The 24,982-nt window shown below is 41.8% G+C and overlaps 1 protein-coding gene across 4 annotated transcripts in view; it reads right to left on the reverse strand.

Moving 5' to 3' along the window:
- ITGB2 (integrin subunit beta 2) overlaps nt 1-24,982 on the reverse strand; it is a 205,851-nt gene that overhangs the window by 95,366 nt on the left and 85,503 nt on the right. For all 4 annotated transcript variants that reach the window (XM_073633476.1, XM_073633477.1, XM_073633474.1 and 1 more), the window contains 5 exons: nt 18,270-18,358; nt 15,627-15,810; nt 10,327-10,497; nt 9,757-9,998; nt 8,639-8,794 (listed from right to left, as the gene is read on the reverse strand). In XM_073633476.1, the coding sequence (XP_073489577.1) occupies nt 8,639-8,794; nt 9,757-9,998; nt 10,327-10,497; nt 15,627-15,810; nt 18,270-18,358 (842 nt within the window). The remainder of the gene's footprint in view (nt 1-8,638; nt 8,795-9,756; nt 9,999-10,326; nt 10,498-15,626; nt 15,811-18,269; nt 18,359-24,982) is intronic.

Here is a 24,982-nt window from a genome sequence, read left to right on the forward strand (position 1 = left end):
AGTGTGAGAGCACTGAAAGTTGAAAATTGGTCTGGGCAAGAAGGGGGTAAAAGTGCTCGGTATTGGGGTGGTTACGTAAGTCTGCTGTGAGATCAACATGTCATTTTTAAATAACAAATGTGAAAATTGTTTAGCTATTAATAGAACAAATGGGGGGTCATTTACTATAGAGCTGCGGCGCTAATTAGTGCTAATTGCCAGTAATTCGCGCTAATTAGCGCTAAAACGGAATTCACTATAGCGCTGGTGAGAAAATACTCCCAAAATCGAATTTACTATAGTTCCCTGAAACCAAATAGCGCCCAAACCCTTACTCTGCTAAAACCTGGAGTAGTGCACATGGAAATAATGTTTAGAGCATGATATAATTGCCTAAATGGTACTGAAATATGCGGTATATTATTTAAAGATAATCTGCTTTTAAACTGTGTGAAAAAGTGATTTCTACACTGAAATATCTTTAAAAGTCTGAGAAGTGAAAAATTCCCCGTTTTGGACAACTAGGTGCCAACACAACTGAGCATGCTCAGATCTGAAAATAGCTTTCATTTTAACTCAAGTGTCTTTTTTACCCGGCGCTATAGTAAATACCAAAATGAGAGCTAATTAGAGAGCATTTTTTGGAAGTGAAAATCTGCTCTATTCTAGTCCAAATCAAGTATTAGCCATTGATTCTAAAGGAACAATTCTAACTTTCACAAAAAAAAAAAACCTTTTAATGTTGAGATGAAATGTATCTTTCTGTGAAATAAATTTTCCTTTGCAACATTGTTGCTTCTACTTAAAATATTTTGATTTTAAGAATGCAAAAATGTGGAATGTTTTGATGTTTTGGTAAAATATATTTTTCTCTGTCACTTTCACTTGTTACTCTCCATCTCACTACAATCTTTACCCCAAACTCACACAGGTGTCTTTACAAACCACAAACAATACCATTGCTGATGCAAATTTAAAATGAGTAACAATTTTCTGTGCTTTTTATTATTTCCAAATATTCATAATTTGAGCCCAAAAATGTGATATGTGTACCAACATCAGAAATCAAAATGTAATTCCCAAAAATTTGAGGGTAATATTCTACTCTCACCCACAAAAAAACACCAAATATCACAGAATAAATCAAGAAGAATAACTCTTGAGTAATGTAATTCCATCACCTGTACGTCCAAAGAAATGCAGTATTTATGTGTTTTTATGTGTATTTATGTGTAGTTATGTGTAGGAGGCTCTGACATGTGGCAGCTCTGTGGCTTAGAGGTTAGAACTTCTGCTTAGTATCCCTGAGGGTCTGGGTTCTAATCCCAACCATGTTGCTTCATGTAGAGAAGTTGTCTCATCTCCCAGGTCCTATAACTATGTCTAAATGTAGTGTTTATGTGTAGGAGGGTTCCACCACCATTGTAAGTCTTTTCCAGATACACTATTTAGCCAAAAGTATTGGGACGCCTGCCTTTACACACACATGAACTTTAATGGCAGCCCAGTCTTAGTCCGTAGGGTTAAAATTTGATTTGGCCCACCCTTTGCAGCTAGAACAGCTTCTGGGAAGGCTGTCCACAAGGTTTAGTGTGTCTATGGGAATGTTTGATCATTCTTCCAGAAGTGCATTTGTGAGGTCAGGCACTGATGTTGGATGAGAAGGCTTGGCTCACAGTCTCTACTCTAATTCAGCCAAAGGGTGTTCTATCAGGTTGAGGCCAGGACTCTGTGCAGGCCAGTCAAGTTTCTCCACCCCAAACTTGCTTATCCATGTCTTTATGGACCTTGCTTTGTGCACTGGTGTGCAGTCATGTTGGAACAGGAAGAGGCTTTCCCCAAACTGTTCCCACAAAGTTGGGAGCATGAAATTGTACAAAATGTCTTAGTATGCTGACGCCTTAAGAGTTTCCTTAACTGGAACTAAGAGGCCAAGCCCAACCCCTGAAAAACAACCCCACATCATAATCCCCCCTCCACCAAATCATTTGGACCATTGCACAAAGTAAGGTCCATAAAGACAAGGATGAGTGATTTTGGGGTGGAGGAACTTGGCTGGCCTGGACAAAGTCCTGACCTCAACACAACAGAACACTCAGGGATGAATTAGAGAGGAGACTGTAGGTCAGGCATTCTCGTCCAACATCAGTGCCTGACCTCACAAATGCACTTGGAAGAATGGTCAAACATTCCCATAGACACACTCCTAAACCTTGTGGACAAGAAGAGTTGAAGCTGTTATAGCTGCAAAGGGTGGGCCAAATGAGTTTTGAACCCAATACTAATACTGGGATGCCATTACAGTTCATGTGTGTTTAAAGGCAGGTGTCCCAATACTTAGGCCAATATACTGTATATTGCTTGTGACACTGAGCATGGCTATGGACTTAGGGCTGGTTCACACCACAGAGATGCAGACAACATGTGTGGGGCTGCCTGGTGGCTAAGTGGGTAGCTGTTCTGTCTAACAGCACCTGGGATGTTGGTTCAATTCCCCAACATGCTAATCCTTGTGTTGAAGTTTATGTGTTCTCCCTGTGTGGGTTTCTCACCACAATCCAAAGACATGCTGGCCCCTTATTTGTCTCCTGTCGAAATAGGTGTAAGAAAGTTAATTTTGGACTTTATATTGGAAGCTCATTGCAGCCAGGGACTGATGTTCATGTTTATTAGCACTAATCATGCCCAGGGACTTGGACATTTCAAATCTTAGGGTTTACACTGCACGGGTACATATGCTTAGAAAAATGTTGCTTTGTTTATGTGGATGCAAATGGACTTTTATCTTTGTCCTGTAGCTGGAGATTTGATGCACATAGCCAAGGGCTAACACAGTTGCGAATAGTATTATGTGTTCCTGCTCATCAGGTGCAATCACTTTAGACATACACGAAGAGACAGATTGAAAGATACTGGTGGGCGTGTACTTCTATTGGGTGTGTCAGTGTGCTAACAATACAACCTCTCTTATATAAAGGCCTGCAGTAGGGGGGGTTAGTTTGGACTAAGAAGGTCAGGTTTTTTGCTGTGATTTGTGGGGGGAGAGGGACTGATATTGGGAGATTTGATGAAATTCTTGTGCATTTTTTCAATCAAAAGTGGGTTTATGTGGCCATGCTGTCAATGTTGTGTGTGTATTGTTCCTGTCTGCTCATGCAAACATCGTTGGGAAGCATCTGCTGACCTACTCTTTTTGATCTCGATGTTTAATCGTGTACACCGAAATGCAACTTCCAGCAGAACATGGTCACCAATGTATGTATGTGTGGATTGTGGGCTGGTGGTGGGTGTTTTGAATAAGTCTTTTGTAATATTATGTGGGAATGCTTTGTAAGAATGACTGTTAAGTATGTTTCTATAATCTTGCAGATAAAAATGTGATGTGTTGCCCATTATACACTGAAATTAAAGCTGTGTCCACTCTAAGGCTTTGTCAAATTTTAGATTGTAAGCTCCTATGAGCAGGGCCCTTAAAATCCCATTGCTAAATGTAGCACCATATATCCTGTCCAAATTTTTTTGAAGCTAGTAAATGAATATACATTTTTTTTTTTTTTTTTTCCCTGCTGGTAAAATAAAAGTACATTATTGAGCTTTGTTGTGGTGTTTTTTTCTTCTACTTTTTTCTCTTTAGCTCTTGTGGGTGGTGGTTTTGGGAAAGTGCAATATCTCTTATATTTTATTTCAATATGTATTTGTGCACCAAAAAACTAATCTCTTTGCCCTGGTTGACATTGATGCTACTTGAAGTAGCACGATTTCAAAGTAGCAAGGTCAGCGTGATTTCAGGTGCGACTTGATAGACATCCGTGTGGCTTCATACACAAATGTCTATTGAAGTCGCACCTGAAATCGGCAAAAGTAGTGCAGGAACTACTTTAGCAAATTGGTGCGGTGCCACAAAATTGGTGTCGCATTGATTGAAACAATACCATTGCTGCCAATAGTCATGCGATTTGATCTCTCAAATCGCATGACAAATCGCTCCAATGTAAACCTAGGCTTCTGCACACCTGCAAGTTAATGATAAAGGTGGAATCCTAATTTATAACAGATGTGGAGAATTGCAGGTAATGAATTCAGCTGGTGGATAGGCAGTGTTGTATGTGTCAGCTTTAGTTCACAGTGGTGCGATTTGACATCTCAAAGCGGTGACAATTGCACTGTTTTAATTGGTGCAACTTTGGGGTGCAATTTGTATTGATATCAGTGTAGAAACCTGCACAGATGTCTCTGAAATTCCCCCTGCAGTCGGGACTGACATGCGGGAATGAAAGTGTGTGGTTTCAACTGAACGATTTCCTCCCTCTGTCAGTGTGAACCAGGGCTCAAACTGGGCCTTTTGTTTTTGTCATTCACCTGCTGCTTACCCAGGGACACCATTTCTTATCGAAAGCCTTTAAATATCATAAGTAGAAATACAAATTTGCATATGTTGATGGGGACAAGGGCCTCATCCCCACAACCCTTGCCCGATGGTTGTGGGGGTCTGCGGGCGGGGGGCTTATCGGAATCTTCTTCTTCTAGTTCTTCTGGTTCTTCCTCCGCGGCGTCTACTTCCCTTCTTCTTATCAGGCCGCTCTGCATCCACCATGATGGGAGGCTCCCGCTGTGTGATGCTTCTCGTCTTCTGACGGTTCTTAAATAACGGAGGGCACACCCAGTGACCCCGCCCCCTCTGACGCACGGGGACTTCCCTGTCCGCCCCCTCTGATGTCAGGGGGAAAGCCTGTGCGTCAGAGGGGGGCGGGGTCACCGGGTGGCTCCGCCCTCTCTTATTTAAGAACCGTCAGAAGATGAGAAGCGTCACACAGCGAGAGCCTCCTATCATGGTGGATGCAGAGCGGCCCAAGAAGAAGGGAAGAAGACGCCGTGGAGGAAGATGTCGGATGAGAACACTGGAGGAAGATGAACCAGAAGATGGAGGAAGAAACCGAAGGAAGATAGAAGATAGAAGAAAGAAGAAGCATTTAAATAAAGGAATTGTCAAAAACTGTCTCTTGTCATTTTTAACATTTTTGACACTTTTTTTGTGAAATGGTAGCCCAGGGGGAGGCGGGATCTGGGGGTCCCCTTGTTAAAGGGGGCTTTCAGATTCCGATAAGCCCCCCGCCCGCAGACCCCCACAACCACCGGGCAAGGGTTGTGGGGATGAGGCCCTTGTCCCCATCAACATGGGGACAAGGTGCTTTGGGCGGCTACCCCAAAGCACCCTCCCAATGTTGAGGGCATGTGGCCGCTCTCTCGTCCCCCCCCCCTCTTTTCCTGCGACCTGCCAGGTTGCGTGCTCGGATAAGGGTCTGGTATAGATTTTGAGGGGGACCCCACGCCATTTTTTTTTAATTTTGGTTTGAGGTTCCCCTGTGGGGAATTCCCATGCCGTTTTTATCAATGAACTTTTATGTGTATTGTCGGACCGGCAATTAATTTATAGCCGCGAGTAGTTTTAAATGACTTTTTTTCCTTTGAAATGTCATTTTGCTGTCAGACTGTTCTAAACACGGGAAACATGCGCCCCTTAACAGGCATACTATAGACACCCCCCAGGTATGAAATTTTGGGGAATATTACACTTTTATTGTTTCACTCTAAGCATTATTAAAATCACTGCTCCCGAAAAAACATCTGCTTTTAAAAAATTTTTTTGCATTGATACATGTCCCCTGGGGCAGGACCCAGGTCCCCAAATATTTTTTATGGCAAAGAACTTGCATATAAGCCTTCAGTGAGAACTGGATTTTGCAGGTTCGAGCCCCATTGACTTCCACTATTCCAGCATATGTGATCTGACAGGCATTATTTCCGGCAATAGCGCTGCTTTCCATTTGCATTAGCGCTGACTTTCTGAGAGTTGAAGTCTTTCTGGCCTTTTTTGAGAGTTATTTTTTGGTACTGCAGGATAATTTTTTGGCGCTATAGTAAATGACCCCCATGGTGTCTTTGCAGTTGCAGCACAACACTTCACGTGTGGATAAATCATTGCTTTTCACAAGTCACAGTAAGCAAGATTTATAAAATATAAAACTGCATTCTAAAATAGGTAAATGAGTTTGTATACATATTTTATGAATATTCATTCCCTTTCATTTTTAAAAATATGTAAGTCACTGTGATTTCTCTGCTGTGTCATGTACCAGTTTTTTTTCGGTGCATTGTATCAAGCTCAGAACAAGGGCTGTTCCTGACATGCCACCTTCTAGAATTTACACCTTGGAAATTACATTCTTGTACTGCTCCCAGGTATACTAGCAAAGCCAGGTTTGTGATGAGCAAAGATGGATTGTTCTAGGCAGGGGGATGAGTGGGCACATATTAAGGACTGAATGAGTTGGCATTGTATTAAAGAACACATTAAGTAAACTGTTACATATACCCAGTGATGTGACTGGCCTCAGGTGATGCGCAGAGATGAAACAAATCCTCTTACATAAGTTGTATCTGTCTATCTGTTGTCTTCTCTAAATCCGTTCAAAGTGCTGAATTTAAAATCTTGTCAGAGTTGTCACCAAAAAAGGGGGCGGAGAGCTGAAGTTACACTTTGCAGAGCTTAGTAAGGAGATCTCTGAGACCCGATTGGAGGAAAGGGACACACCCCCCTCCACACAGCACACAGGAACAGAGCTGAGGCTGTCAATAAGTTGAAGGTCCCTCCCCTGTCACCATTTTTCTCTTGGTGTCAGGAAAACTTGTCAGAAATTATTCATGTTGATAACAGAGGAACGAAGCAGCAAACAAAAGTGACATTTAGTGCACCTAATTGAGACAAGCACACACTATAGAGGGATATGCTTTGCTCATATTTCATGTCTGAGGTTTACAACCACTTTAACTGCTTGCTGACCAGCCGCCGTCATTATACTGTGGCAGGTTGGCACAGCAGTGCGAATCGCTGTAGGTGTATGTCGGCTGCTTTAAGAGGTCTAGGGGGCACGACACCGAAGCCAATGCGCGTGGCTGGCGGCCGCGATGTCTGCCCGCGACCTGCGATCGCTTCTCAGAGAGCCAGAACAGGGATCTGTCAATGTAAGCAGACAGAGCCCCGTTCTGTCAGGGAAGTAGAGAGAGAACTGCTGTTCCTAGTGATCAGGAACAGTGATCTCTCTCTACTCCCTGTCAGTACACTCCCCCCACAGTTAGAAAAACCTCCCTAGGGAACACTTAACCCCTTGATTGCCCCCTAATGTTATCCCCTTCCCTGCCAGTGACATTTATACAGTAATCAGTGGCTATTTTTTGCTCTGATCGCTGTATAAATGTCAATGGTCCCAAAAAAGTGTCAAAAGTGTCCGATTTGTCCGATGCAATGCCGCATTCCCGATAAAAATTGCAGATCACCGTCATTACTAGTAATAAAAAAATGAATAATAATAATGCCATAAATATATCCCCTATTTTGTATACGCTTTAACTTTTGCGCAAACCAATCAATATATGTTTATTGCAATTTTTTTACCAAAAATATGTAGAAGACTACATATTGGGCTAAACTGATGAAGAAATTTTTTTGGGGATAAAAAATATTGAATTTTTTTCAAAATTGTCGCTCTTTTTTTGTTTAAAGCGCAAAAAATAAAAACCACAGAGGTGATCAAATACCACCAAAAGGAAGCTATATTTGTGGGCAAAAAAGGACATAAATTTTGTTTGTGTACAGCATGACCGTGAAATTGTCAGGTAAAGCGACACAGTACCGTACTGCAAAAAATGGTCTGGTCATTAAGATTCATTCATTAAGTAAATTCTTCTGGTCCTTAAGTGGTTAAATGCTCTTGAGCTTTATGGGGGACATCTTGGGTTTGTTTACCTTTAAACATTTACTAATTTAGACAAATTAGCTCAGTGATGGTAAGAGACCCAATTTGTGGTTATATCAAAGTTGTGGTATTGACAGCCCATGCAGACCAGCAGGGGAATTTCTGTGGCCACCAAATGCAGAGAAATCTATGTGCTAGAACAGTGCAGCACAGAGTGTAACTTCATAGCCGGAACTTGCTTTCCTGAATCCCTCCCCTGACAAGTGCCTGAATTATTACTGTGTAACAAGACAGTTAAAGTGGTTCTAAAGTCTAACATTTTTCTCAAATGCATTTGCTTAATGCATAGTTACCTATAAAAAAAAAAAATTCCCTACATTAAGGTTAAAAATCTCCCAACTAATTGTCCTACCCCCCTTCCAAAATACTTACCTGCAGCCCGTCAGTGATCCAGCACTGTCCCGGCTTCAGCTCTTCTCCCTTAATTTCCTGGTGTCACAGGAGCCTACGGCTCCCACTTCTGTCAGCCAGATCCTGTGAGGAGGGAGCTGGGAGGGAGGGGGGGGGGCATGGCCAAGCCACACTGTGTGTTTACACACTGTGTGTCTATGGCTGCACACAGCTCGGCTCAGGAGCACTCTGCATGGGTGTCTCCATAGCATATGTCTTTTTATGGGGGCATAAGAAGCGGCAGCATGGGACTAGAAGAGGAGGTAAGGGACTGCTCTGTGCAATACCATTGTACAGACCAGTTAAGTATAACTTCTTTTTTGTTTTAATAAGAAAATTGTTTTTAAATCACTTTAAAGTGTAACTAAAAGCGTTTTCCATTTTAGATAGAGTAAAGGCGGGTTATAGTTTGTTTTGGCCTCTGAATATATCTAAAGAATAAAATAAAAACTTACAAACTCATTACTCTTCTCATAACTATTGTTATCCAGATGACATGTTCCATCATTTGGGGTTAGAATAGCTGCAAGTTTACCATCTCCAGCAATATGAAATCCATCATCAGTAGCATACACCAGTAGCCTTGTGACATTCCGCCACCCAATCTTATCCTGTGAAAATACAATTGGAACATTCATTTACAAATGTTATTTTGAGATTGTCCCGAAGTTAACATCTAGTCTCATGAGTGATTTCCTCATCTTGCTGCTAAAATGTAAAGTCAGTCCTGCAGACTGCAAAAGGGGAAAAACCCTGATATTTATAAATAACAGGAAAATAGGGGGGAGGCAATGCAAAGGAGTTCACCAAAGGACCGTGAGATTAATGAGATTAATGGATCTAAACAGCAAAAAATAAAGGTAAGTATGATTTTAAATGCATTCTGTCTCGCTGACTTTCACCAACAAATAAATTATTGCTTTTGGGGAAAGTCCTCTTTCAGTTCTTTAACAGTTAGCCCTACAATATCAACCATAATTGCCTACTTGTAACCTCCAGGAAATGATACTGGCTCAGTTTAATGCGACCTCAATATGAACTTGGAGTGTCTCTCAAAGCTAGGCACTCTGCCCTCATGATCCGCAAAAGTAAAGGGGCCCTGGTGTACCGATATACTTGCCCACTCTGTAACTAAACCCCAGTGGGAAGAGTTAATCACGTCGGGGGGGGGGGGGGGGCATGGTTTCTTGGTGGAGACATGTAGGCTGAGGCCGCTCTACACTTCTGTGTCACACTGGCTGGTCAGGAGAGTGGTGTCCTTCTCTATTTACTGGTCTACATTAATCTTGTTTAAAAGTTCTGTCTGTTCAGTAAAACGCAGTTTATGAAATTTTAAAGTGCTAAAAGCATAAAAATCCATACAATTTACCAATAAACTGAATCTCATAAAACCTATAGCAGACAGATATTTAAGACACTTCACTGTGCTTCCTCTTGCCACATGATTCTGGCTGTATGGCCTCCCTTTCCTGTAAATTAGAGCTACATATTAAGAAGGCTACATCCCATGATTCAGTTTGAATGTTTGCAGGTTTTTATGTTTGACTGAACTGTGATAGCAGATTTTACTCACCCCACAAACTGCCACTTGCATCATTGCATCTAGACCTCCTTCTGGTGAATCCAGATTTCCAGAAATAGACTGCACTCCAACCTGCTTTTTAAACTTATTTCCATCAGGGGTAAGAGTGAGGATATGTTTGAAGGAAAAGGGAGGTTGGCAAGCTATAGTTTTATCTGGGCAAGGGTTCTTTAGCTGTTCTGGATGTGTGCTCACAAATGGCAGTACAGTTTTATCCACAAAGGAACCAAAACCTGAGGAAGATATGCAGAAGTAATGGAAAAAACATATTAAAGGTCAGACTAACCCAAAACATACTCTGGTTGTTTATAATACAGCAAGGCTAAATCATTTGACTCTAAAGTGGTCACATTATAGCATACTTCCCAATCATATGAAAACAAGGTCATACACCACAATACCCATTTATATAAGCCCCAACCCACATTTAGCCATATTTTAGCAAGCCGCAGCTAAGTTTGTTAAACCTTAACATTGGGGCTGCCACAGTTAAAGCGTGACTTTTAGGAGACCTGATATACAGTATATGCAAAAAAAAATCAGTAAATACACAACTCTTACCTATTTGGGCAGACTTTGTTATATTATTTAGGGCATTAAGCAGATTATCTCCTAGTGATTTTACATTTATAAGGTCATCAAACATGGAGTAGGAAAGGTCCATAAGATAGTATAAATCCACAGGATAACCTTCTGCCCGTCTAAATTTCACTTCAAATTCACCAGTTTTTCCTGATAATATTAGAAAAAAACAATTTAGATGAAAAAAAATCACAATTCTGTGTGTATGTTCATCAGATACTTCTCATAAAGCAGTCAATAATAATATAGTAAACTTTAAGGGCTCTTTCACACGGGGATATAGCAGCAGCTACAAGGCGTTCAGGAGGCAAGCCTGCCACCTCCTAGTGCTTCTTTCTTTGTCAAGGGGTTTTTGTATTTAAATTCCACACTGCAACTGCGAGCCATTCATTTTGCTTCCTATTGACCCCAGTGGCCAAGTTTGACAAAAAATATTTTAAAATAGGACCTTATATTGTTAGGATTCATTATGCACATAATCTCTTTTTCACACTGATCTAAAAAACACTGTACATTTTTGTTTAAGAAACTCGTCTTGCTGAAAGCACAGGCAATGAGCCACCAAGCAAAACTTGAAGGTTATAGGCTAACAAGGCCCACACACACATGGAAAAAGTAGGGTCTAAGAAATATGGGAGGAGCCAGTCCACCTACTTCCAGGTATGCAGAGAAAGCAGGATATGGTACCAGGTGCAATGTAGACACATGCTTCTGGTTCACATTTCTGCGTCCTCAAGGCTAGCAGTAAGATTCCTGGGGGTGTAAGTTCCTAGTTTCTTCCTGTGCAAGCCAACATAAAAAAGTTCTCCCTCTGCCAGCAAAAAAAAAAAAAAAGAAATATCCCTAGAGGTCACAAAGCAATTTTACATGCCATTGTGTGTGTCAATAAGATCCAATCTTAGAACCTGAGGGTTATGAGGTCTACTAGCTGCATTGTGAGTCATTCTCCACCAGAGAGATAACCTAGACTAGGGGACACAGCAGACCTGCCTAGGACTAAAACAAGGTACCATATTTCACGGTGTATAAGGCGACCGGGCTTATAAGACGACCCCCTAATCATACACGTTTTTAAGATTTTTTGCCTGTACTCACCGTATAAGACGACCCCCCCTTCCGAGGCTTCCGACGCTTAATATCCTTCTTTGTTCTTGCTGGAGCTGGAGCCATATCCTTCCTCCTTCTTGCTGGAGCTGAAGCCAATAACGGTGAGCGATGTATTCTATTAATGAATACAAAGCCTGCTTGGATTGGCGGAGGCTGTAACATCATCAGCCTGTGCCTCTCTGACTCCAAAGCCAATCCGAGCAGGCTACTGTATGTAGCCTGCTCGGATTGGAGTGACAACCTCTGCCAATTCATTTGAAAACATCGCTCACCGGGATTGGCTCAGCATTATATACTCTATGTAGCCAAAGCTACATACAGTATTAACACACATCCAGCAGGCATCCAAGCAGCTGACCCGGCGTATAAGACGACCCCTGCTTTTTGGCCAGTTTTATTAAGTGTAAAAAGTCGTCTTATACACTGAAAAATACGTTATTCTCCTCAGTGCTGTCAGTTTTTCAGGGAGGCTGTTTTTTACACTTTTGAAGTGACAGGTTTATTTTGAAGTACAACTAAAGGCAAAACCTGTTTTAGTTTTGGATAGGGTGGAGAGAGATTAGAACAGTTTTGATTTCTGCTTGTGCCCTCGTTAGGGAGATCCAACTGCTCTATTAATCCTGTTTACCATTATATCCTAAAACTAGAAAAGCTACAATTTCTGGGGAAATTGTGTGAAGTGCTCTTGCCTCCACCAGTAGTCTACAAGCATTATCAAGTCTAGCAGATGAAGGTATGACCACATGCATTTGGGGGGGTCTCAGCATCTTGTGTTTACAACCACTGTTTCCTAGCAACGTTCATGCCCTGTTTATGCTTCACAACCACTGCTCAATACACAATACACAGGATCATGATAGCTGTAATAACTGTGCAGGACTTTAAATGGTCGTATTTTAAAAACTATAAATCCTACAGCGAAGATCTTTATATTGTGAGAATCACAAGACCCAGACCTAGATTTTGATGCATAGTATGTCTCTGAAATAATAAAAATGAAGGCACAGTCACAGTTTAGATATTGCCCTTCAAATTTGAAGTGGCTAGAGTAGAGTTTCAATGAATGTCAATGGAGGGCGTGAGTTACAAACAAATGTTCATATTGTGAAAACTATCAGGACTATGGCTTAGCCGTGGACATGTTTAGTGGCAGCAGGGATAGCTGAACGTTTTGATATAAGATTTGTGTAGGTAGGCTTGAAAATGAGGGAGGGGTGGCAGTTTAGAAATCATGTCCTGATTTTTCAGATTTTGTCACCTCCGTTTTGAACATTTCCCCCTTCATTCCTATGGGACCAATTTTGCCGCAAAAACAACGATATTTTGTGAACCATTCAGCGAAACGTTCCACAAAGTAATAGCACACCAATCGGGAACAATCCGCACGTTTCAGTATATTACTTGTCTATGTAGTGTAAAAACTGTGGGAGGAGTTAGGGTGGTAAATTTGGCTATAATAATATATATGTGAGATAACAATAAGTGGTCTTGCTTTGCAAGAACACTTAATGAAAGTAAAAGAAAATCCCATATTTTGGGTTGTCCCCAGAACAGGAAATGTGGAGATATTCTCCAAAAAGGACACTTGCTCTGGTGTCCCTGGTAACAACCAGGGATTCCCTCACTTTAAAGGGATTTCCACTCACTTCCTGTTTTGGTTATGGGACAGGAAGGAAGGGAAATCTCCCCAATGGGACGCAGATGGCAAAAATAAACTTTACAGGGATTATAATCCTCCCTTACACTATCCACAATGAAGACAAATGTTTTGCCTTTAGTTCTACTTTAAAGAAAATACTTCACATAAGGGGTGTTTTTATAAAGGAAACTGAGAGCAATGCAGAAATTGAAAGACTACCTTTGCCGAATAGTCATCAGCAGAGAACCACTATTTTGGCACCCTGTATTTAAATCCCTAACACGTTTGCAGGAAACTGCATACAGTTAGAGCTTATACAACACTGTTTATTCAGCATGGTTTTTTCACTATGAATTCTGCATTACACTATACTCTTTATTCAGATTCTGACAGATTGACAAATGACTAGGCTTTGCTCAGACTCTATTAACCATGACCTTTTAAGCCTTATCCACCTTTTGGCTCCATCTAATGTTCAATGTGATGGGGCAATGCCCACTGTTTGCCAAATTGCATACAACAAAGATTTTCTCCTTTTGGGGTACCCCAGGTAATTTAAAGTTCTAACAGCTCCCCTACAGACTTTAATCCCCCAACTGTCATTTTCCAGTGTAGGTTTTAATCATAAGGGAAGTACACATGTTACAATCTATATACAATTGCCTTTACATTTACATACAGCTATGTAATGAGAAGGCCAAACTAAACAATAATTTTACCAAGTCAGATATGCCTTTGCACTGCATAGTTGTTAGTAAATGTAAAGTAGATTGTAAAAATTAACTATTATTACGTACAATCAGATTTTGTTTTAGAAACATCTATTTAGTGTAAGGGCCTAAATCATATGTTTTATTTTAATCCTATCCAATAAGCCCTCACACTATATAGTTGTTGGCATATCTAAAGATTGTGTAATGAGATTGTAACATGAGTGGCCACCTTTGTCAATCCCAAAGTTGCCTGCAAAGGAGATTTATAACTAAAGCTAAAGAAAAAAATACTTACCCTGGCCCCAGATTCCAAAATTTCTGAGAGGTGTGAGTAATGTCACCAAGCCTCAGCATGGTCTCCTGGGATAGCTAGAAGCTCAAAATCTCACAGGAATGTGTCCCAGCGATAACGGACTTGGTTAAAGCACACAGTATACCTTCAGCTTACTGTAGATTTTCAAAATAGTGATCAAAAGTTTATTTGAGCGATCACATCACAGCAAAGAATTGCAACGTTTCAGAGCCCATGTGAAGGATGGCCTGACAAGGGCGTCCTGTGTGGCTCTGAAATGTCGCAATTCTTTGCAGTGATGTAATCAGTCCAATAAACTTTCGGATGGTATTATGAAGATCCACAGTGTACTAGCAATATATCCTTTAACCTTGTGTTTATACTGGTTCCCAGCAAACAGTTGCTACAGTTGTATGAAAAAATAAAAATAGTAATGTCTATAACCAATCCCTAATGTCCTATCCCTATTCATTAAGTAAATACGAAAAAAGTGCATTGATTTTATCCAATCAATGAATACATGTATTGTGTCATAAGTGATATAATTATTACATATGTTCAATAAATCACAAATTAAATGAGCAATGCAATAAATCCAATACATCCACTAAAATACAAAAAAATAATTCATCCAAATTATGTGCAGCAGTTAACCAAGGTGTCCAGTGCTTTTAAAGTGTTATGTGCAATAAAGTGCCACAAAAATTAGACTGTTGCAACAAGTGTCCAAAGTTACTCAACATCAAATATGAAATATTCTCATATCACAAAAATCTTCTTGGTGCAGTCTCAGAGTGAAAAAACTCCACACGTGACCCTCCACCATTCACAATAGATCACTCACCAGAAATGCTGACCACCTAATTACTGGGTCAAGTCTTTCTCAATTAGTTCACCACTATGGTATTCCTTCCAAGAGTGATTCTCAACACAGTTCCATTCTCCTCAAATGCAAGTGGAAACAAGAAAGGAGAATCCTAATCGCATAAAACCATTTATTCGAAAAAAAAGACAGTAAAATACACAAATGCACACTCACATTTGATAAGTGTCATTCCTGACACTAAATATATAAACAGGCAGTACTCTTTAAACTGTGTCAGCTCCAGCTGCATACACAGGCTGCAAGCATACACAGACTCACAGGATGATGTCGGACAAGCCCTGCCCTACGCATTCCATCGTGATGTCTTCAGGGGCGGATTTACATGCATGATCCCACTATACTACTGATATCCATGGTTTTCATATACATACTGGTATTTCAGCCACCCTAAAAGATGTGAAGTTGAGTTCCAATGAGCTATTAAAAATTAAGGTCTTTTGAACAGTGGGGACTAATTAGCAACAAGAAGTTTTTCGAATTTCTGGCAGCAGCCAGCCTTTTGCCCAGAAGTAAGCTCTGACAAAGCACAGAGAGCAGAACCCTAAAAATATGCTCATTACTAAGTAGTCCCCAGCATAGAACTGGACAGTTTTACCCAAATCACATTAAAATTGTGCTTTACTTTGTGTGATGCAGCCTTACCTGGTCGCAACTTCAGCCTGATCCGCCTTGGTGTCAGCTGCACTGTATCATCTTTTGATTGGGAGCGTTCAGGTAATGCTGTACTTATAGGATTGATGATATCTGCCTTACTACAGCCCCGCCCAAGTAGTACATTTTCGGTGTCACATCGGGCAGAGTCTGGCTCGCCTGCAGTGGTGAAATTCTAAACATGAAAATAATACAGGTAAAATAAAACTTACAGCAACCATATTCCACTAAAACATATACATATGTGTTTCTCCAAAAGTGTTGCATGTTAATGAAAATCTGTATTGAAAGGCAATTCACAATTTTCCCCCAACCACGTTCCTTACTCCCCCCTTCACTCATTCGTCTCCCCTCCACTCACCACAGCCACATTTTTCTCCACCTCCCCCCAAGCAACATTCTTCATCCCCAGCCATGCTCTTCTACCCCCTCCCAACCCCTGCCACATTCTTCACCCCCAGTCACATTCTTCACCTCCAGCCACATTCCTCTACCCCCCTCCCACCAAAGCTACATTCCTCTCCCCTCTGCCAGCAAAACCCACATTACTACCCCTCTCCCACCACAGCCAAGTCTTCTTTCTTCCCCTTCTCCCCACCACAGGCACATTCTTTTCCCCTCTGCCAGAAAAGCCACATTACTCTGCCTCTGCCTCTCCCACCACAGCCAAATTTTCTCTCCCACCACAGCCACATTTTCTCCCCTCTTCCACCACAGCCACAGTCTTCTACCTTCTCCCACCACAGCCAAATTTTATTTCCCACCACAGCCACATTGTCTCCCCTCTCCCACCACAGCCACAGTCTTCTACCCTCTCCCACCACAGTCATATTCTTTTCCTCCTCCCACCACAGTCACATTGCACCCCCCCCCCACCCACCCACCCACAGATACATTCTTCATCCCTCCTTCACCACAGTTACATATTCTCCCCTCCCCATCACATCTACATTGCCCCCCCTCCCATCACAGCCACATTGTTCTCCCCTCCTTTCACAACAGCCACAGCTTTTCCCCCTCCTACTACAGCCACATCTCCCACCACAGCCACATTCTTCTAGTCTTTACACCACAGCCATATTTTCTTTCCCTCCGCATTATTTCACTGTGCAACTAATACCAAAACACACACTCATAACACCACTCCAAAACCACAGACCCCTACTACCCTCAGCACTGCCATATCCTCACCCCCCCCCCCCCCCACAGCAGTCATGCCCATTTCCTCTAAACCCACAGTCTTCCAGCACTGCAGCTACATTTACCCACTGCCTCAACACCCACATTGTGCCTCATCTAATAATCTATGTTATATATGTCCCACAGAGTAAGGAACCTTTGGTCTGGATAGGTTCATACAGGTTTACAAAATTGTTGTATTTTCTGATCTTGATCAATCATTTTTTCTCTTGCTGGAAATTCTTGACATGGACATTATTATTATACTATGCTAAAAAGTTATAACAAAATTATCTCTAAATGCAGAGGTGACACAACTGAGCTATTAGTGATATTCTTTAATATCTTTTATCGCAGACGGTTAATAAAATATATCGTTTTTGTAACAACCACATTAAATATGATATTTAAAAATGTTCTGTTTGGGGGGTATAAATATGAAAATATGTTTAAATCAATGGTACTGTGTTGAGCTTCTTTAAAGGAGAAGTGTAGTGAAAGCTATACTTTTTGGCTTCTATGGATCACATACTTATGGATCACAGGAGTACAGTTAGGTTGATGTCACAGACCCGGTCCAGACTCTGAAAATATCCCAACCATATGTTCAGTATCCGCCCAGAAGCCTGAACTGACAGCTGGCTCAGCCTCTCAACGAACCACTGAGAGCCTGAGCCAGCTGCTCCTGCCCCCTTCACAGCCCGGAACTCCAGTAAGGGCTGGAGGGCCAGAGAGGAGAATCAGTGATTAATAGCTACTGGCTCTCTGCAGGCTGAAGACCGAGAGCTAAGTAATCAGCGGTGTTTGATCGCTCAGTTCTCGGTCTTAGAGGCGGCAGGGGGCAGCTACAGCTGGGATTAATGCTTCAGCCATCTAGGTAAGTGTGATTGTTTATTTTTTTCTAATCCCATACTTCTCTTTTAAGTTATATATGGTTATTTATAGTTTTTTTTGTTTGTGCTCCAAGTGGGTCACCTGAAGTCTGCCAGCTGCTGACCTTTTAACTGACCAACCTCACACTGTCTTCTAGCTCCAGTGCATAACAATTTCAAATGAAAAAGTCCTGTAATTGTTTTGTTATTTGACGTTGTTGTGCATCTCAGGGGCTGAGAGACACCGTGGAAGGTCAGGTGATTAACAGGACACTTCCAGGTTACCTTTGACCCCTGACAAGCTTATGTGAGGGGGCAGGGGTCCGTAAAGATAAATAACGCCAAATTAAAGGGCAAATAATTGTTCATAAATCATTTCTGCATAATAATAACAATTTTAGACTGACTATTCACATTTTGCATAATTACGGTTATTAGTTCCCCTTACCATAGGAATTTTAGCATTTTAATTTGCATGTAGATAATCAACATATTATCATAACAAGGAACTCCATTACCCGAATCCAGCTTTAAATAGAGGCATCTATTAACTAAAAGAGAGTAATTTCAAATGTTTACTCACCAGCTTCTTACACCAAGCGCAGTGTGCACCAGATTGGATACATTCCTGGCAGGTGTTTGCTCTAGTCTTAGTGCATACTTGTGCATGGGCTAGAACACAAAGTCAATGCATTAGATTAGTTTTGCTAGACTCATTAATGGGTGTACATTTTCTATACATGGAGACTTGAGAGAATAATTTAATACAATTAAAAATAAAAGATCTGGTGGTACTTTGCTTTCCAAAAACCATACACTTTCCACATTTATTTTTCCTATAATGCCCCGTACACACGATCCAAAATTTTGCCAGCAAAAGTCAGATGAGAGCTTTTGGTCAGAAATTCCGACCGTGTGTATGCTCCATCAGACTTTTGCTGGCAGAATTCCAGCCAGCAAAAGATTGGAAGCAGGTTCTCTATTTTTCGGTCGGAAAAAGTTCCTATTCGAAAATGTATTCGTCTGTATGCAATTCGGATGCGCAAAAAATCACGTATGCTCGGAAACAGTTCGACACATGCTCAGAAGCATTGAACTTCATTTTCTCGGCTCGTCGTAGTGTTGTAAGTCACCGCGTTCTTGACAGTCGAAAGTTCAGAGAACTTTAGTGTGACCGGCAAGGCAAGCTTGAGCGGAATCCCGTCGGAAAAAACATACAAGTTTTTTCTGACGGAATTTCTGATCGTGTGTTTGAGGCATAACATGAATCTAGATGTTCTCCTATAGTGTGTCATAAGTCATTTTGCCTTTGACCAACTCAAAATTTGTATATCCCACTTTAAAGCGTATCTATGGTCAAAATGTAAAATCATGTATTCCTTTCCACATTGTATTTCAGATATTTTTAGGCTACTCCTAATAATCAAACAAGATTTTATTTTATTATTTTTTTTGTTTAATAGGTTTTTATTACATTTTAAAGTATATACAGAGAGTAAGAAAGAGGTAATTGGGTCCCATGGAGACCAAAGTAACATTAATATTACATAGTAATTGAATTGCAAGGCTAAATATCATAAGTACAACATATGTCTTTCTGAAATGCATTGGGACCAAATAGCAAAAACATCCAGATCAATATTTGGGATAGAGGGGAGCAGATAGAGCGGGGGTTGGAGGGGAGTATAGGAGGTGTGGGGTGGGGGGAGGGGAGTTAGAGGATGAAGCTATGGCTGGGCTGGGATGGGGTGGAAGAAGGAAGCAAGGAGAAAGGAAGGAAAGAAAGGGTATGAAGAAAGGTAGGAAGGAGGTAAGAAGAGAGCCATGGAAAAATTAGGCACTGGAGTCATTAGGGAGCATAACATCATGGAGGGAGAGATGAGACATATGCTTGCGAGCGATTAGTCGCTCCATGTCACATTGAAGATTCAGGTCTAGGACCAGTGGCGGCTAGTGGTAATTTTTTTTTGGGGGGGGCGGCAATCCGTGCAAGCGCAACCCACCCCCGTCTCAGCCAATGAGGAGGAAGAGACCCGGGAGAACCCTTGTTCTCATGCACATCACTGGATCGAGATGGGGCTCTGGTAAGTATTAAGGGATAAAGACAAACACTCCTGCGCACAAGTGAGTTACCAGGTGGACTAAAGTTTGTAGTGGATAGTGCCTCAGGCCTTGCTGCCCTCAGGGATAGGGGTATCCTAACAGTCAAAAGAGAAAAAAAAGGAAAAAAGAGAAAAGTCTTAGGGGATCTGGGAGGGTGTGCTGCTGCAGACAGAAGGTTTTTTTACCTTCATGCAAAGAATGCATGAAGGTAAAAGAAAAAACCCTTGAGCCATTACAACCATTTTAAATCTGTGGTACCTATTTACTATGTCCTGTGTGTAGGTAGAGCTGTGTCACACATTTCACAGAGCCTACCTTCTAAACTACAGAGGTGCTGAGAGGAGGAGTTTCAGAGGGTGGAGTCATTACAGGAATTACTGCTTCCGGGCATTAAGGTACTATGGGATATGCAGTCCTTAGCAATTGAAAGTAAACAGCAGAGGAAAAGCTGCAAAGCACTCACAACAAGGATATTTTTCTAGTAAGCTTATATTGGATTCTCAAAAATCAGGTCCATCAGTGCTCAGTGACAGTTAACAGACCAACCATAGACCACTTGAGAAGAAAAACAAAAAGAGGCAAAACATATGGTTTTCAGACCAGACCACGTTGACCCTCTTTTGTAAAATCATTGGTAGCCTGTAGGGAAGGATACATTAAGTTTAAGTTCCTGGAACCCAGCACAAGACATTTTGGCATGACCCTTCAGGTGCCAAGAATGACCCTATAGAAAAAACATATGCATCTTCAACTATCACCCAACCCCAAAACTTATCGCCCTCACACTCAAATTGAGTTTACCCCTAACCCCAACACTTACCCTACCCAAATAACTATTATACTTAACATGCCTCCTAAAGCCTCGTACACACTACTAGCTGGGTTGAATGAAAAAAAAAAACCTGACAGCCACTGTACTAACAATCCAATGTTAGTACAGTGATCTCCCCTGCTGTTCTATTGTGCTCTCCCCATCAGTGCTCTCAGCCATTGGCTTAGTGTGCTGATTGGAAGCCATACTTTTTTCGGTCGTGACCCTTTGACAGAAGGCCAACTTCTGTTGGATCGGCTGCCATACAGACGGGCCAAATGTTGGCTGGTTTCTATTGTGTACTAGACTTAAAGTGATTGTTAACAATCACCTTGTAAAACAACCTATTCAGTTTAAAATAGGAATTAAAGGCAAAACATTTTTGTATAGCTATTAAAAAACATTATAAATACTTTTTTTCCCCTATTTATAAATGATCACATCCTCTGTTCTCAGCTGCATAAGAGCTGGGGGAGGAGACGCAGCAGAACACTGATCTTGCCAGTGAATGGCTGTGCAGCAAGGACGTGTCAGGACTAGGAATGAGCCAAACACCCCCTGGTTCGGTTTGCAGCAAAACATGTAAACAGGCAAAAAATTTGTGCGATCACCGTTAAAGTCTATGGGACGGTAATTTTAAAGGCTTGTATGCAATTTATTGCCATAAAAAGTGTTTGGGGACCCGGGTCCTGCTCCAGGGGACATGTATCAATGCAAAACAAAGTTTTAAAAACAGAAGTTTTTTTAGGAGCAGTGATTTTAATAATGCTATTCAAAAATAGTAATTACATGCCCCTATCAACCGCTTCCAGACCAACCGCCGTCATAGCTATACGTCGGCTCGCGGGGTCGGGATAGCAGGTGCGCGCCCGCTGCACAGCGGCGGTGCCGATGCTTGAGGCCGACGGTCACAATGACCGCCGGCCACGACCGATCGTGACCAGGAGACACAGAACAGGGACGAGTGTGTGTAAACACACACTTCTCTGTTCTGTTCTGACAAGTGTGACAGATCCTGTGTTCCTATTAGCTAGGAACCACGATCCGTCACTTCCTCTAGCCAGTCCCCTCCCCCTTCAGTTAGAATCACCTCCCAGGGAACTCAGTTAACCCCTAGATCGCCCCCTAGTGTTAACCCCTTCACTGCCAGTGACATTTTTACAGTAATCAATGCATTTTTAAAGCATTGATCGCTGTATTAATGCCAATGGTCCCAAAAATGTATCAAAATTGTCCGATGTGTCCACCGTAATGTCGCAGTCACGATAAAAATCTCAGATCACCGCTATTACTAGTAAAAAAAAAAAAAATAATAAAAATGCTATAAATCCATCCCCTATTTTGTAGACACTATAACTTTTGCGCAAACCAATCAATGTACGCTTATTGCGATTTTTTTTTGCCAAAAATATGTAGAAGAATACATATCGGCCTAAACTGACAAAAAATTAGCTTTTTTTCTTAAAAAATTTGGATATTTATTATAGCAAAAAGTACAAAATATTGTGTTTTTTTTTTTCAAAATTGTCGCTTTTTTTTGTTTGTGGCGCAAAAAATAAAAACTGCAGAGGCAATCAAATACCACCAAAAGAAAGCTCTATTTGTGGGAAAAAAGGATGTCAATTTTGTTTGGGTGCAGCGTCACACAACCACGCAATTGTCCAAAAAGTGCTCTGGTCAGGAAGGGGGTAAATTCTTCCTGGGCTGAAGTGGTTAAACGGGGGGCATAAAAATTGGGCCTTTGGTTTTGGTGGCACCAGAACACTGTAAGCCCTCACAATTACTCTTGTTGGGCGCAGGAATGGGCCCTGCTGTGAAATATTATATCAAGAATTGTAATTACATGCCCCTGTTAAACAGGGGCATAAAAATTGGGCCTTTGGTTTTGGTGGCGCCAGAACACTGTAAGCCCACTGTAATGCCCCGTACACACGGTCGGATTTTCAGATGGAAAATGTGTGATAGGACCTTGTTGTCGGAAATTCCGAACGTGTGTAGGCTCCATCACACATTTTCCATCGGATTTTCTGACACACAAAGTTTGAGAGCAGGCTATAAAATTTTCCGTCAACAAAATCCGTTGTCGGAATTTCCGATCGTGTGTACACAAATCCGACGCACAAAGTGCCACGCATGCTCAGAATAAATAAAGTGATGAAAGCTATTGGCTACTGCCCCGTTTATAGTCCCGACGTACGTGTTTTACGTCACCGCGTTTAGAATGATCGGATTTTCCGACAACTTTGTGTGACCGTGTGTATGCAAGACAAGTTTGAGCCAACATCCGTCTGAAAAAATCCTAGGATTTTGTTGTTGGAATGTCCGATCAATGTCCGACAGTGTGTTCAGGGCATTACAGTTACTCTTGTTGAGCCCAGGAACGAAATAGTTCAAAAATAGTAATTACATGCTCATGTTAAACAGGGGCAGAAAAATTGGGGCTTGGGTGGTGGTGGTGGTGCCACAACACTGTAACCCCTCACAGATACTCTTGTTGGGCGCAGGAATGGGCCCTGCTGTGAAATATTAAATAAAAAATTTGAATTACAGAAAGCCACTGACATTAATATCCGCAGAGTGTACACCCACATGCAAATAGATGAGGAGATATCTTCTGGAGGGGCTCTGGTGTTTTTCGATCTGGAAAAGGCATTTGACTCTATTGATTGGGGATATATGACCCAGGTACTTCAACGCATGGGATTTGGTCCCATATTCCTCAAATGGATATTAATGCTCTATGATCAGCCAGTGGCAGCACTCCGCCTAAATGGAGGGGTGTCTGACAATTTTCCAGTATCCAGAGGCACCAGACAAGGGTGCCCATTGTCACCGGGCTTATTTACGTTGGTCATGGAACCTCTGGCGATTGCACTGCACTCCTCCTCTCAAATTCAGGGTATTATGGTGGGCACCCTTACCGAAATTACAGCCCTTTATGAATATGACCTAATCCTATTCATTAGAGATACTGGACCCACACAGCAACTAGACAGGCAGAACCTAGTAATCCCTTGCAATGGGTAACAAAATTAAATACCTGGGTCTTCAAATTAAGAATTCGGTGACGGAATTCATCAGTCTTAACATGCCTCCATTACTAGACATCATCTCTAAAAAATTACATTCCTGGAAAAATCTCTCATTGTCCCTTATTGGGAAGATAAATCTAATCAAAATGAAAATTCTACCCTTACTCCTGTATACCCTTAGAAATTCTCCAGTGTGGATACCAAAAACAAACAAGTCAATAGACAGTATGATCTCTTCCTTTCTTTGGCAGGGAGGAATCCCCCGTATTAAACTGTCCACCTTACAGCAACCGTGGGGGGAGGGAGGCCTAGCAGTACCAAATTTCCATAAATATTTTTTAGCTGGCCAATTAACGGTGGTGCACCGCTGACTGACCACACCTTCAGATGATGCTGCGATGTCATTGGAAGTGGCATGTGTGGGTTCATATGAAGCGCTATGCCACTTGGTATATAGGGGTTTATGGGCCCCCTACCCTCTGACGCCTTCCATGCGCTCTGTAATTAGGGCAGGGTCCGCGACTCTGGGGCTCCGGCCTTCTAGTCATGATACATTTTCTCCAAATCTCCCCTTGTGGAGGAATCCCAATTTGTCACACTTCTTCGACTACCCAGACCCGATGGTGTGGACGAAATACGGAATTAAGACACCAAATCATATTGCAGCGAATGGCACCCTAATGTCCTTTGACGTTTTGAAATCACGTTATGAACTACCAAGTGCACATTCTTTTCAGTACATTCAATTAAGGCATGCCTTTCAATCCCAGTTTGGCAGAGACCCTCTTGACCTTGAGCCCAGTGATTTAGAACTGCTGACTTGCAGTGACTCTTTATCTAAACCGGTTTCCAGCCTATACAAAGACCTTTTTCAGGAAACGACAAAACTGTTGGAACCTTGCAGACAGGCGTGGGAGGCTGCAACCTCAGGGTAAGACAGGGATGACAGGGACAATGTATGGGGAATTGCAATTCAGACCCTGGTCCCTACTAGGGACAGACTAATTCACTATAAATTCCTGCACAGGATCTATCTGACCCCAGCTAGACTTGCTAGAATGTTTGGGAATCAACAATCCTCTTGCTGGAGGTGCTCCTCGCCACTAGCAAATTTTATGCATATCTTTTGGGAATGCCTACAGGTCAAAGCATACTGTCAGGCTGTGGCTACCTGCATAAGGTTGGTCACCTCTATTTCGATTCGCATGACGGTTGAGGTATGCTTACTGCATCTGGTGGAGCCCCTGGTTACTACCAGGGCTGTTAGAACTCTTCTTACCCTATTGCTGTTTTATGCCAAAAAGCAGATTATTCTCTCCTGGAAAAGTTCCTCAGCGCCAACCTTGGAAT

The sequence above is a fragment of the Aquarana catesbeiana genome, linkage group LG06 (genome assembly GCF_042186555.1).
Source record: "Aquarana catesbeiana isolate 2022-GZ linkage group LG06, ASM4218655v1, whole genome shotgun sequence".
Lineage (NCBI taxonomy): Eukaryota > Metazoa > Chordata > Amphibia > Anura > Ranidae > Aquarana > Aquarana catesbeiana.